Source organism: Bombus vancouverensis, chromosome 5 (assembly GCF_051014615.1).
Source record: "Bombus vancouverensis nearcticus chromosome 5, iyBomVanc1_principal, whole genome shotgun sequence".
Classification (NCBI taxonomy): Eukaryota; Metazoa; Arthropoda; class Insecta; order Hymenoptera; family Apidae; genus Bombus; species Bombus vancouverensis.
Window position 1 is genome coordinate 12,040,711 of NC_134915.1, and position 12,812 is coordinate 12,053,522.

The window sequence follows — 12,812 nt, forward strand, 5'->3', positions numbered from 1 at the left end:
GATCGCTCTTTCGATTGCATCGAACATCGCGTCGCGAACCGACCCGACTAATTAACCATTCGACGCACGTTTGTTGAATTTCGCTCGATTCCTGATTTTTCTGTCGTTATCGTTTCGCGATAGTCGAGGACGGAAAATGGAAAAAATCGACGTGCATACCTATATCACGTGAAACGTGATTCAAAACCTCTTTGTGTTTGCAGACTGTTTCAGGCAGATGATAATTGAATTTATAAGAGAATGTGATAGGTATTGACGATTGAAAGACTAATTGCGTCACATTGAGTGCGAAGATTATTTGTTTCGCTGGAAAATTTGATCGCTAATGAGATGCTAATTATTGGCGAGCTTTTTGCTTTCAATGGAAGACAAGCGTTTTTTTTATGTCTAACTTCAAAATTATAGCAAATTATAGAGTATTTCCCGACGATTATTTATACTAGAATTTCTTCTTTTGAATGAGAGAAAGAAAACTTGGATGATTCTGACATTAACGTAGATTAAAGTTGTTTTACGTATATGATGAACTCAACAAGTATCTATTTTTATTTTAGAAAAGTTTAAACAATTAAGTGTATAATATTTAATATGTAATATTTTAATCATTTTCCATTATTTGTTATATAGTTATAAGAAGGAACTCCTTGAATTTGCTGAATATTTTTCTCATTTTTATTTCTCCTCCTAACGATATAACGAGGAATAAGGTAATTTATTTCACTCGTAACAAATGTAACTGAACCAATTACCTTTTATAAAACCAGAAATATTTCTGAACGATGAATTAACTTTGCTTTCGTTATAGGGTTCAAAAAAAGTTGATTAATATGATTTCTCAATGCTCAGAAAGAGCGTTTCGATGTTACTCGTTTTCAATTGCTTTAACGAGAACGCTTTCGTCTGCCTGTTGAAAACGTTTTCCTGATACAAAATGTGTATATGAAACCGAAGGAAGTTCCTGTAGTAATTATACTGGAAATTACTGTCCGGAACGACGATTTGCTTTTCATTACACCCGCCTTTATTAATCAATGCCACGGTTCGAAATTTCTACAAAATAGCTGCTCTCCAACGCAGATTTGCCTCGAATCGATTATACGTATATATTGACGAATTTACTGCATTTCCTATTTACATAAGACCTTAATTCAATGAAACGTACAATACTAAATTGGAAATAAAGGCGAAATTCCAGCAAACAGTTGGCAGACTCGTTAGTAGAATCGCAGAACAAGAAGATAGAATTTCTCGAGTTTCTAGAACCGCTTAATTAGCGGAACTATGACAAGCGTGCAATTTATTAAATAAGATAAATCCACTCAAAGGAACAATATTGAAAATTTCCATGCAAATTTCGTTAGTCACGTATACTTAACATAAAATGAAGATATAATTTCTCGAGAATCGTATGAACTAGTTTATAAATAATAATGAATTTAAGAATCATTTAATCTCGACTAATCACGGCAAAATTCATTTCATACGCTGTAAATTATCTTGCAAGATAATCTACGTTTCATTAGTGCGAACTAATTCGGATAATGTAGGTGTGGATGGAACGAAAAGAAAATTGTTAGATATACGAAATTAAAATTGTGATAATTGCAAATGAGAAGATAATCAAACTTTATATGTGAAATTATATCATCTTTTCTACTAAAACTTCTCTCTCTGGACAATTTTCAAATTTCGCGCGGCGACGAGCGCGGTAACGACGCGCAATTTCGTAGTGAATGCGCATGCTCTGGAAAATAGTTGTATACAAGTAATCAAATAAAGTATCGATCATTATGAAATTCTACCACGTTACTTTCTAAAGAATCCAATCTTTTCTCTCTCCAAAATTACATTCTGTATTTTCTATTTTGTACACCATGTTATCAAAGAAAAGGATATGCATGAACTCAGATCGTAGTGCCGAATGATCCTTTGCTGAAACTTTTCCTGAAACAAGAAATCTTTTTTCATATCTCGAAACAGGCATAGTTTTAACAAATTTTACTTTATTTACCAAATTTCTACTCTTGCACAATTTAATTAATATTATTAATGAAATTTTACGAGCTACAAGTTATTAGTGTTAACAAATTCTTTTTTACATAACAGTAATAAGTAATATAAAAAATGAAATTTTACAAGTAAATTTTACAAATTATAAGCCATCCGGTTATCCTTTTTAACTTAAATAAAAACTTGTAACGAAGAAGTTTATAATTTACGATTTGTTTCGTTTCAATCGATCGATGTTATTGGTCGATAAGTTGTTGTGCAAGAGGGTCCTAATATATCCTAATATTTATGAGAGTAAAACACGATGAAAGCGGGAACGTTTAAAAACCGAGACGCGAACGCGCGCAAGGTCTCAAAGAGAATGTCGTAATTAGACCACGACCGCGCTAATAAGCGCAGTCTGACCGTGTCGAAATTCCACTAATTAACAATTAATCGTCCACTAATCATAAGATAGTATCTCATTCGAACGGTTTCAAACTAAAACGGTGTACGGTTTTTCTCGTCAGCGAAGAGTTTCCTAAAAGGGTTCCAACTCGGAAACTGCGGCGTATACCTCCGTATAATTCCTTGTGGCATTCCTCGTGCTTAAGCAACGAACGATACAACGATCCCGACGAATAATGAAAGATAACCAGGGAATAGATTAATATCATCGTCAGCCATCACTATATACTGTATAGTTTCTGCTCTGATATTTATGCACCGTAGAGAAGTTCCAGGCGATTTTTCGAGTTCATTAAAAATCTGGGCCAGCGTAGTTGCCCCTCTAATACCGTATAAAGCAATTAACTTAGAGCGAAGCTAATTTCCATTGTACTTAATTTCCCTCCCTCTTTCTGTATCGTATCTTTTCTCTTTTCTCCTTGTCATCCCCTTATTGTCGTCTTGCTACATGTTATTTAATTAAGAAGGAAGATTTAAATAGCCTCGCTCACTTTAGCAAATGATCGTCATAGTTAAATGAATTATGAATTATTGGCGCCTTTTCTACGCTATATATTTTCTAAATATTTTAACGAGGCATTTCCACCGTTATTTAATGTTGAGTTCCTACTGTATGGCTTTCTGGAAAATTTTCTTGTGAAGACAAATCACTCACCGATGGCATTTTTGACGTTGCCTCTCCTGTACCCATAATGCCTCTCCAAGGGTATGGGTTCCGCTTTGCACTCCACCCATGGTCGACCCTTGAACGACGAGGCCTGTGATAAATTCATCATTAACGAATCATCATTTCCACGCCAATATCGTTATACATATTAACGTAATAAACTACATCCATACAAAATACGTTCGTAGAATATAGACATAATAATAGATCGTTATTGATCGATCAATTATTCGCAATAAGTTTTAAGATAACGTCCACTTAGACCGTGAAACACACTAATTATAAGTTCCCTGCATAAATGAATAACAAGCGAAATAGTGCGGCTGTTCAATTCATTTTCACGCCTCGATCGGAAATTATACGAATTTTATTTACAACCCCGATAACGGGACCGCGTTTCATGTTTTCCTACTTATTATGCATTTTACTATTCCTAGTTTCTTTCTTTTTAATTCCTGTATTTCACGGTTAATTTACATGAGGAATTTTCTTCCGGTAAAATGCTATTATGCGAAGGATATATCATGCGTGCCGTGTTTCTTTGCGAATGGAAAAAAGAAATTGACTGTAAACGAGGCGGATGCAAAAAAATTAAAAATATTTCTTGTCATTAAAAAAATGTTACAAATAATAAATGGAGTTCTTGGTTTGCAGTTGTGCTTGACATGTGTAATATATAGAATGGTTACCTCTATAATAACTAGTAACCGTGTCTGCGTACAGATGGCGTTTAGGGGATTACGCTTTCCCGCTAGTGAAATTGATCAATCATGTATAAAATATCGGACTTACGATATGATCGGTAGAACCGAGAATTGTTCCTACGTTAATTTTGTCTAGAAAGGGTCAAACTTACAGTTTTGACCCACGAATGAAATTCTAAAAATAATATATTCCATATTTAGAAAAGTTGAAATGTTATTAGTATCATATATTTTGGTAATTGTTTCTTATTTCTTTCATACTTTTATATGGAATAATATTTAATGGGTAACTTGCGCATTACAGCTTCTCATATGACACAGTATTTTCCCATGATTTTCAATTCCACCAAGATAGACATCGTGTACATTCTTTTTTTCTTTTTAAATTCTAAAATTTAGATGGATGGATAGTTCAACGCCAGAAGCATTTATCCGGAAATTCATATAAGGATTCATTGGAAACAGTATTAATTGATGGATGATTTAGTCATTATTACATTTAGACATTAATATACGTTTTTGAATTGATCGATTAGTTTTTGAATAACGTTACGCATTCAACACGATCGTTCTACGTGTACATTTCACCTACAACATCGGCAAATCAACCGACATAAAAGCACAACCGAGGCAGAATAATATTCCACTAGAAAATGCACGTTTTGGAACGCTACACACACTGGCTTATCGTAAATCTCACTTCAGCAAGAGTACGAGGAAATCCAGAGGGATTTAACCAAAAACCAAATTTGCCATGCACTTGTCGCACAAACATCGAAGTGCATACACCAGGATAATACATTATTCGCCTACCCTTGGGAAAATCCCCGACGATCAATCGTCGTGCATCCTTGAAGAGGCCACGCCACGCGAAGACGTTCACTGAAGCACAATGAAAAGCACGCGACAAGGAAAACGAACCCTCTCTGTTTTCTTTTCTTCCTTTTTCCCTTTTTTCTTTTTCTTTTTTTTTCTTTTTTTCTGCGCACCAAGGAAGCACGTAGGATAATATCTGCGCGCACGATTCACTTATTAGTTGAACAGAATCCAGAGATAGACTGGTCAGCACGGGAAACTTCGCCACCACGAACTTTTCATAGAGTCAGGAAGAAGGGAGGACGACACCAAAAGGTGGTGGTAGCATCTTTGCCACTTCCAGCGACGAGCTACGAATCGTCGAAGAAGCTAGAGTTGGCCACTCTCGTGGGGGCGGACTAATTGTCGGACGTTGCGCCTTTGCTCATCGTCGAGAAGAATTAATCACGAACATACCGAATTTTACTCGAACTACTTCCGATCGAACACTTTTTAATGATGTTATCGAATCGTAGTCGCGGAAGAATTACATAGTTTCCCTCTCGGAACCGGAAATTGATACACTACTCAGGTTTCGTGTTCTGTGATTCTCGTACAAGTACGTATATTAAAAACGAGTATTAAATTCAGAATGAAATACTAGTACGGAATATTTACAATTAATATGCCATAATTATTAATGTATAGTATATTTTTACAGAGTTCTGGAATTCTGCGTGTAACTTTGGAAGTGATTCAATAGATGTGATTCAAATAAATAGAAAATTGAACTACGCCTCTTTTAGGGCCATGCTCACAACAGTGTGATGTAAATGAGAAGGTGTAAATGAGAAGATGTAAATGAGATGTATTAATAGGGAGAAAAAGATATGATCGATGAGGAATACGCAGGAGTTATAATATAACAGGGAAAATGAAGAGTTACCTAGAAGCAAAAGAATTAATATAAAGCGCGGAGGAGTTGAAGGTATTAAATATCCAAGAAAGGGAAAAACCAACAAAAAAAAGGAAGAACATGGAATTGGAACGATGAAATGGCAGAAGAAATAAACGATGAAGTATTTAGGATACACTCTTCAAAAACGACGGGGGATCGGAGAAGCGTTTGGGTGAGACGGCTAGAAAGGCCATGATAACCATAAAACAAACGTAGGAAATGGATGAGAGAAGGTTCAAATATAACCTGGAAAAGAGATCAATAATTTTTGGTAGTTTGGTAAAAAGTGTCATGCCGTACACAGTGGGAATATGGGGATAAAGGGACTAAGAAAAGTAGGACAAATTACGAACAAGATACATAAAGTGGGTCCTAACAATAAGATTTTAGCACACCCTCGTATATAGCGATGGAAGAAACAAAAGTGGACGAATTAAGAATAGAAGCGAGCAGCAGAGCAGTAAAGTATGAAGAAAAATCGAGGACAAGGTATATAAACAGTAGTTTACAGAAACTAATGTTCGAGGACTGGAAAAAGATGGACTGGAAATGGGAAAAAGAGAGAAAACGATACTATGAGGAGAAGAGCATAAACCTAATGGAGCTCGGGGTAACATAACAGTAGCCCTAATACTATTTGACAGGACAGAGCAGCAATGACAATATGACAGAATGGTAAGAGGAAAACACGACGGAAAATATGGAGAACTAGGAGAGAAAAGCAGAACAGAGTATTTGAAGAAGGAATCAATCAATGATAGGACGACTCGGATACATAATGAAGAAAGGGTTAATAAATTCTGAATAGAATCCCAGGAAAAGAACTGTCGAAGAACTGTAAATCTCTTCACCTGTGAACAATCTCATAGAAGAATGCAGACAAGTTGAAAGAGATAAAAGATTAGTCAGTATTGCACAGAAAGTAATGAAAATATTGTATTGGTGTATTGATTTTATAAGTACAACCATTTGCCAACTACTTTTCAAGGAATGATTTAACGCGTCGATAAAATAATTCACAAATATTTAATTTGTTGAAATCGAGCGAGCCTCGTTATTACACAAGCATCACCAGAGAAACCGGTTGTTGCTCGATTCTAGCGAGCATAATTCCTTCCGGCGTTCGTTTCATGCTATCATACGCTTTTCAAAAGCTACCGTTTACACAAGCCCGGGCATTCCCTCCCAGCTTTCCACATAGTAAAACAATTCGATGAAATTTGCCAATCACGAACATTGCTTACCTATTTGTAAAAATCAAATTTCTCGTCTCATAATATTTTTCTAAATCCAGTTACGACTGTCACGAAAAATGGTATAAAATTTAATTACATACATAATTTTGGGGTAATAATTCAAATAAGTTTGGGAATAGGTATCGTTCCCTGAATTTGGAATTCCAGACCAATAAGAATAAAATCCTACATTTTCCGATATCCACAAGCGTACTCTTGACCAATAATAAGTTCTCTTACTGCCAGCCGTCGAGCCGAAGTGTTCCAGCTTCGTGGATGCATTTTTCAAAGATCGCATAGCCGGATCGCGGCGCTCGGTTCCGTTCTGCTTACAACAGAAAGATCCACGTACTCGTCGTCCCATTCCGATCTCCACACTCTAATACCTTTCCTCATATCAACGGTTGCTAACCAGGTTAACGCGATCCAGCTCTCGATCATACGACCATCACGCGAATGAATTCACGGAAACAGCGAGTTTCGTTCGCTGAACGATCCTTTTCTTTCTCCTGTGAAAAATATCACCGAGATAACGACGATGTTAAATGGGATTACACAGCTGAGAATACACAGTTTGAATGGAATCTATTAACACAGAAAATTCAGTATTAAGGCAAATCCCTTGGTCTGGTTGGAAGGCAAACAATTTACACTTGGCTAGCAGGTGCTTTTGTTACTTGTAGAGTATCGTATTCGGCTTAATTAGGTTGAAATAGGACTTCCTTTGCTTTAAGCATGTATAGTTAGGGTTCCTTTCAGTTTTCTATTTAATCTTCCCTTATTATAATTTGCCTTCTTTTATTTTCTTTTTCTCCCTCTATTCTTTTTCAAGTCTTATTTAATCTTTCAACTGGGCCATTCATTGGTCAAACATATCTATACTCCTGAAAGTCAAAGTTAATGAAGAGAGATCAATTTCAGCTACGTCGATGGTGATTTTACAAGTTACAAATCTGAGTGAGACGAGTCAAATCGTTTTCCCTGTTTAACAAATTAAAAATAACTAGCGCCGATTTGATTTATTCGATAAATTTTCTGATAAAAACACACTTAGAATAATTCATTTTATCGCTACGATAAAATATAGATAGTTTGTTTGTCCAAATGCCTGTTTATTTATGGTTCTATTAATCGAGACATACATACAGAATACTATTTATCTTCAATATTGAACCATCAGTTATATCATGAAGAGAAATGACTCGATTTTATTCGAATAATATATTATCGAAAAGACAACCATATTGCAATATTTCTCATCGATAACAATTTTATTTTCGAAATTTGTAGCTGCGAGACAAGAAAAATTGAAACTCTCACCGAATATCTATCATATGCTTAAAATTCGAAGTTTCTGCTCCCATTTTCTCGATCCATTGAGCGAAGAGACCTAAAGCAAACGATTCTATCGTCATTAATATTTTACGAAGTAAGTCTGACAGTACAAGAATACGAAGAAGCTACGCGAAAAGAAAGTCGAAGAAGCTCTAGAGAATAGTTATTTCTGTCGCGACAATTGCTGTTTCAACTGACGTACACGATACAAAAAGCTCACGGAGTTAAATCCCATTTCAATCGCGGCTCTCCTAGATTCGTCTTCTTTTCGAAAGAAAGGAGTTTACACTTGAAGCTAGAATGCTGTAAGAAACGCTTGGTAGACGGTGTTAAAAAGAGAAACTGCATTCAATTAGTCTCTCTCTCTCTCTCCTCTCTCTCTCTCCTCTCTCTCTCTCTCTCTCTCTCTCTCTCTCTCTCTCTGACTTGGTAGTTTCGATAACGAGAAGTAGTTCGACAGGAAAATTTACGATATGGAGAAAAATTTCTGATTCGACTTTTATCGATTGTATCTGCGAAGCTTTGAGAATTTATAAAATATAATTTGCTCAAGTTGAGAATGCATAATGTAATATTACGTTTATTAGTCGAATTGTGAATTTATATGAAAGAATGTGCACATGTACTTACTGACCTACTGTTACAATATTGTCAATTCTTTCTTATACGAGCCACGCTTTAGATATCACTGTGTAATTTTGCTTACGTATAGTAGTATATCTCTATATCAATCCAATTGTCAGCGTAGAAAATATACTATGCTGTGTTATAGTTTAATTTAATTTAATATGAATATGTTGATAGATGGGTTGTTTGGTTATAAAAATTGCATTAAATTATAAACAGTTTCCGAAAGCAACCTATCAAATGTCAGTCTAATAAATTATCTATGCTATTATTTTATACTATAAGTATACTTATTTCTTTTCTATAATCTCTCGTCATCTCTCAGTGAATTTGAAAATTCCATTCTCTCGAAAGATATCAAATCTTTTCGACGGTAAATTCATGGAAATCGCATGCACTCAAAGTAACAAAAATTGAAATTGTTTTAGTTGCAGGCGTGACCGTAACATATATTCGAGGTTTGCCGAAAATCACTGTCCCACTACCATCGAGGAAGGAGCAATGTGTGTTCACCCTGAAACCAATCACTCACACGGTAGGAAACTTTCTCCACATGCTAAAGAAGGAAGATCGTGGTATCGATCGTGCAATCGTGACAACCATCGGTAAGTCCTTGAAGAATTTCTTAAAGATGCAAGACCACGAACCTTTACTCTACGGAAAAATTCTTTACGATGTTCCCAGACGGCGTCAGGATAAGCTCCAACAATACGATCGAGACGTTAATGGAGAACGACTTCCGACTGATAATAAACGACTCGGAGTACTTGGTAAAACCGCCGTTGTATCACAAGCACACCATGGTAAGTCTGTCTTTAAAAGTCGATGATGCTAGACGATTTACGATTCTTTAAAAAATTTAAAAATTCGTGAGCTAAAAAACTCAGAAAAGTGTAAAAGTTCTATTCGGTAATTCGAGACATACCTATCGCATAATTTTTCATTTTTCAAATTTAGAATTTGAGCATATTTCACGAGCGGAAATCTATTTCTTCTAACCCTTTGTTCATTCTGAACCACAGATAATCCGTATTGATATCGTTAATTTGTTAGATCAAATACGAAATGAAAAAATGTATATAAAAATTAATTGAACGTATTCGAACGTTATCCAGGAGAATATGGAGAAGTTAGCGGACGTCCAAACGCTAATCGGTCAGCTCTACGAGTCGTTTTACGTCCGAGAACACTATGCTAACATGGAGAAGCAGGTGTTGGTAGAATTGGAAGCCGTTAAATTGGAACTGGAACCTCTCGAACTAGTAAGTTGTTCAAGAAATGAAAATGTCGCTCAACTTTGAGTTCTCAATTCCAAACTTCATTATTGGCAAACCACCCAGAATTTGTCACTTGTTAGTAATTACCAACAATAAGTTACCGTGAACGATAATCCAGCTAGAAAGATTCGCTTTATAAGCGAGATGTGAGCGCTTTATATGTGAGATGAATCTTGCTAATATAATAACCCTCGCTAATTATATTGAATTTATAACGTTTTTCTTAAAATCCTGTCATAATCTTCGCTAAAATCTTCCCTAAAATGTATATCTATAATTATTGTATTCAAAATTGGTAAGTCATTAATTTGTAAGAGGGAGTATATATTGATACAAAAATTTAGGGTCGTTATTTTATTTCCTATTACACTGCAGTGCTCACTTCATTATAAAATTCAAAATAAAATATTTTTACAAGCTTTTATTTATTTTTCCTACGTTTTTTGTGGTCGTAATATTTGTTGACATTGAATATCCTGTTAATCAATATACTTTCACTTGTATGAAGAAGCCCATAAATTTCATCTAAATGGACTTTCTTCATCTAAACGAGATGTGGCAAGTACTTGGCCATGGGATATGACAGACTGATCGAAAAAAGTTAGGATTTAGACGTTAAACTGCATATAATTAACCCAGAATAACTGTGTGATTTTAATACTTTTTACATAGTCAAATATTTAACACGAATAAACAGACATTTTACTACTCGAAAGCAAACTTATAATGGCATGTGTATGCCCCTGCTGATTAAATCTATTCATCGTGAACAGCAAATCGAATTAATCGATCGCAGTTCAGCACGACAATGAACCTGTGTCTCTGGAAACGGCGCAGGGAACGATGTTATCTAAATTAAACGGAAGTTTAAGGAACTTGGAAGGCGTTATTAGCGTACCAACACGTTTCAAAACGCGGCACGCGTGCAAAATTATTCGACTAAACGCGTCTTCTTTCATTGTTCGTTTTCTCCTTGCCGCGATAAATTAATTCATCCTCCGCGAGTTTCGGTTTTAATTATCTTCGTGTATGCACTTGTACGATGGCGTAATTATATCTCGATTTTTTCTTTCTCTCTTCCTTTGTTTTCTTGCCAGGGTTGTTGTTCTCCGGCTGCATACTACGAAAATTACATCAACGTTCTCATAATCCGCCGCTAGATCGTTCTAAGGCTCGTTTAATTATACAGAATATTTCAGAAAGAAGGTAGGTGACTGTTCTACGTGAAAAAATGAATGGAATTTTTTAGTTTTGGACCTCATTTATAGAAAAGTTGAGTTTGAAGCGATATATTAACTTAAATAAAAATAATACCGGACAAGTGTAGAATACAAAATGGTACAGCTGGAGAATGTAGAACAACATTTTTTTTTTTTTTTTTTTTTGAGACTTTGCTGCCGAGAAAATTAAGTAGAATTAAGTATAGGATTAATTCAGATGGTTAAATTGTAAAGGCGATTATTTTACAAAGAAAAATTAGACGAAAGTGAACAATGCCTTTTTTCTTTATTTAAGGCCTTCTTTGAAATACTTCCTTCCTTAGTTAAAACTTCCTATCTGACTTTTTTTCATTTTTCAAGATATGTTGAAATATTGGAAGCTCCCTGTGTTTCTTACTTTTTAAGTAACTAGTAAAAGATTCACGTGCCTGTACTTCACAGATTTACGAGCACAATTTCCTCGTAAACGAATAATTTTCATTCTCCTTTTTTCATTTCTTTTTGTCTGCAAAGTAAGCTTCTGCTCCGATGTATAATGTATATGTATAATATATATTTCGTATAATATATATCTACCCTTTCGAATAATAGATGAAACGAATAATGGATAAAAACGCAGATAGAAATCAGTAATTCGTTATTCGCATCACAGCAGTGTTAAATCTGAAAGTGGAGAAGTACCAGACAATTAATCTGATGATTTAACATCAAAGATAAAGTTCTTACGCGGATATTTATGCTTGATCGTAGACTTAGATAAGCTTGCTGGTTTTCTGAAAAACAAAAGTGTGTAATTTATTGGTCGAATCTTGCCGCGATCCTCAAATTTGTATGTTCCATCCTTGCTCTCGCTTCGACTTTTTTCTTCGAAACTGATTTTAATACTTACGAAGGCTTGTACGTCATGAAATTAATACGAAATATTAAGTACGTTAACAATAATTGTTTCGCGTGTTTTTCAAAATTTAAGTAATCTTGTAACAATAGGAAAACGCGACTCAATCGAAGCTTGTTCGATTTTTGAAACATCGGTGTTTTATACTATTTGAAGATTAAAATAGTTTCTCTTCTACCGCGATTCACTTTTATGCAAAATATAAAGAAATGTTGGTCTCGCTTCCTTATGCCACTAATTTTATTACAACCTTAGATTCAGATACTTTATCACAGCGGAAATCCGCAGCAGTTACAGTTACAGCTATTAGCATTCTAAATGCAAGTCTCGAAGGACAATATTATTTATCAATACCGAAGGACAATATCGATTTATATAAAAACCATGCGTAATTTTTTATTTATTGCAGAAGCTGCAGGAAATAGATACCACCGCGGCCAAAAGGACGAACATCTTCATCTGGGTATGTCTCGTCCTAATGTCGATTCAGTTCAGCGGCCTAGCCAGGCTAACTTGGTGGGAATACTCCTGGGACATCATGGAACCGGTTACATATTTCGTTAACTACGGCACCACGATGGTCTTGTTCATCTACTTCGTCGTAACGAGACAGGTTACTAGTGGCTATTCAATTTGCCAGTT

General features: G+C 35.3%; 1 protein-coding gene across 2 annotated transcripts in view; it reads left to right on the forward strand.

Moving 5' to 3' along the window:
• Nucleotides 1-12,812, forward strand: part of MCU (mitochondrial calcium uniporter) — a 76,972-nt gene that overhangs the window by 59,595 nt on the left and 4,565 nt on the right. Inside the window, exons 3-6 of one of the 2 annotated variants that reach the window (XM_076618370.1) lie at nucleotides 9,213-9,383; nucleotides 9,463-9,581; nucleotides 9,894-10,040; nucleotides 12,580-12,783. In XM_076618370.1, the coding sequence (XP_076474485.1) occupies nucleotides 9,213-9,383; nucleotides 9,463-9,581; nucleotides 9,894-10,040; nucleotides 12,580-12,783 (641 nt within the window). Of the gene's footprint in view, nucleotides 1-9,206; nucleotides 9,384-9,462; nucleotides 9,582-9,893; nucleotides 10,041-12,579; nucleotides 12,784-12,812 lie in introns of both variants that reach the window. The other variant, XM_033332799.2, reaches the window with a different exon arrangement.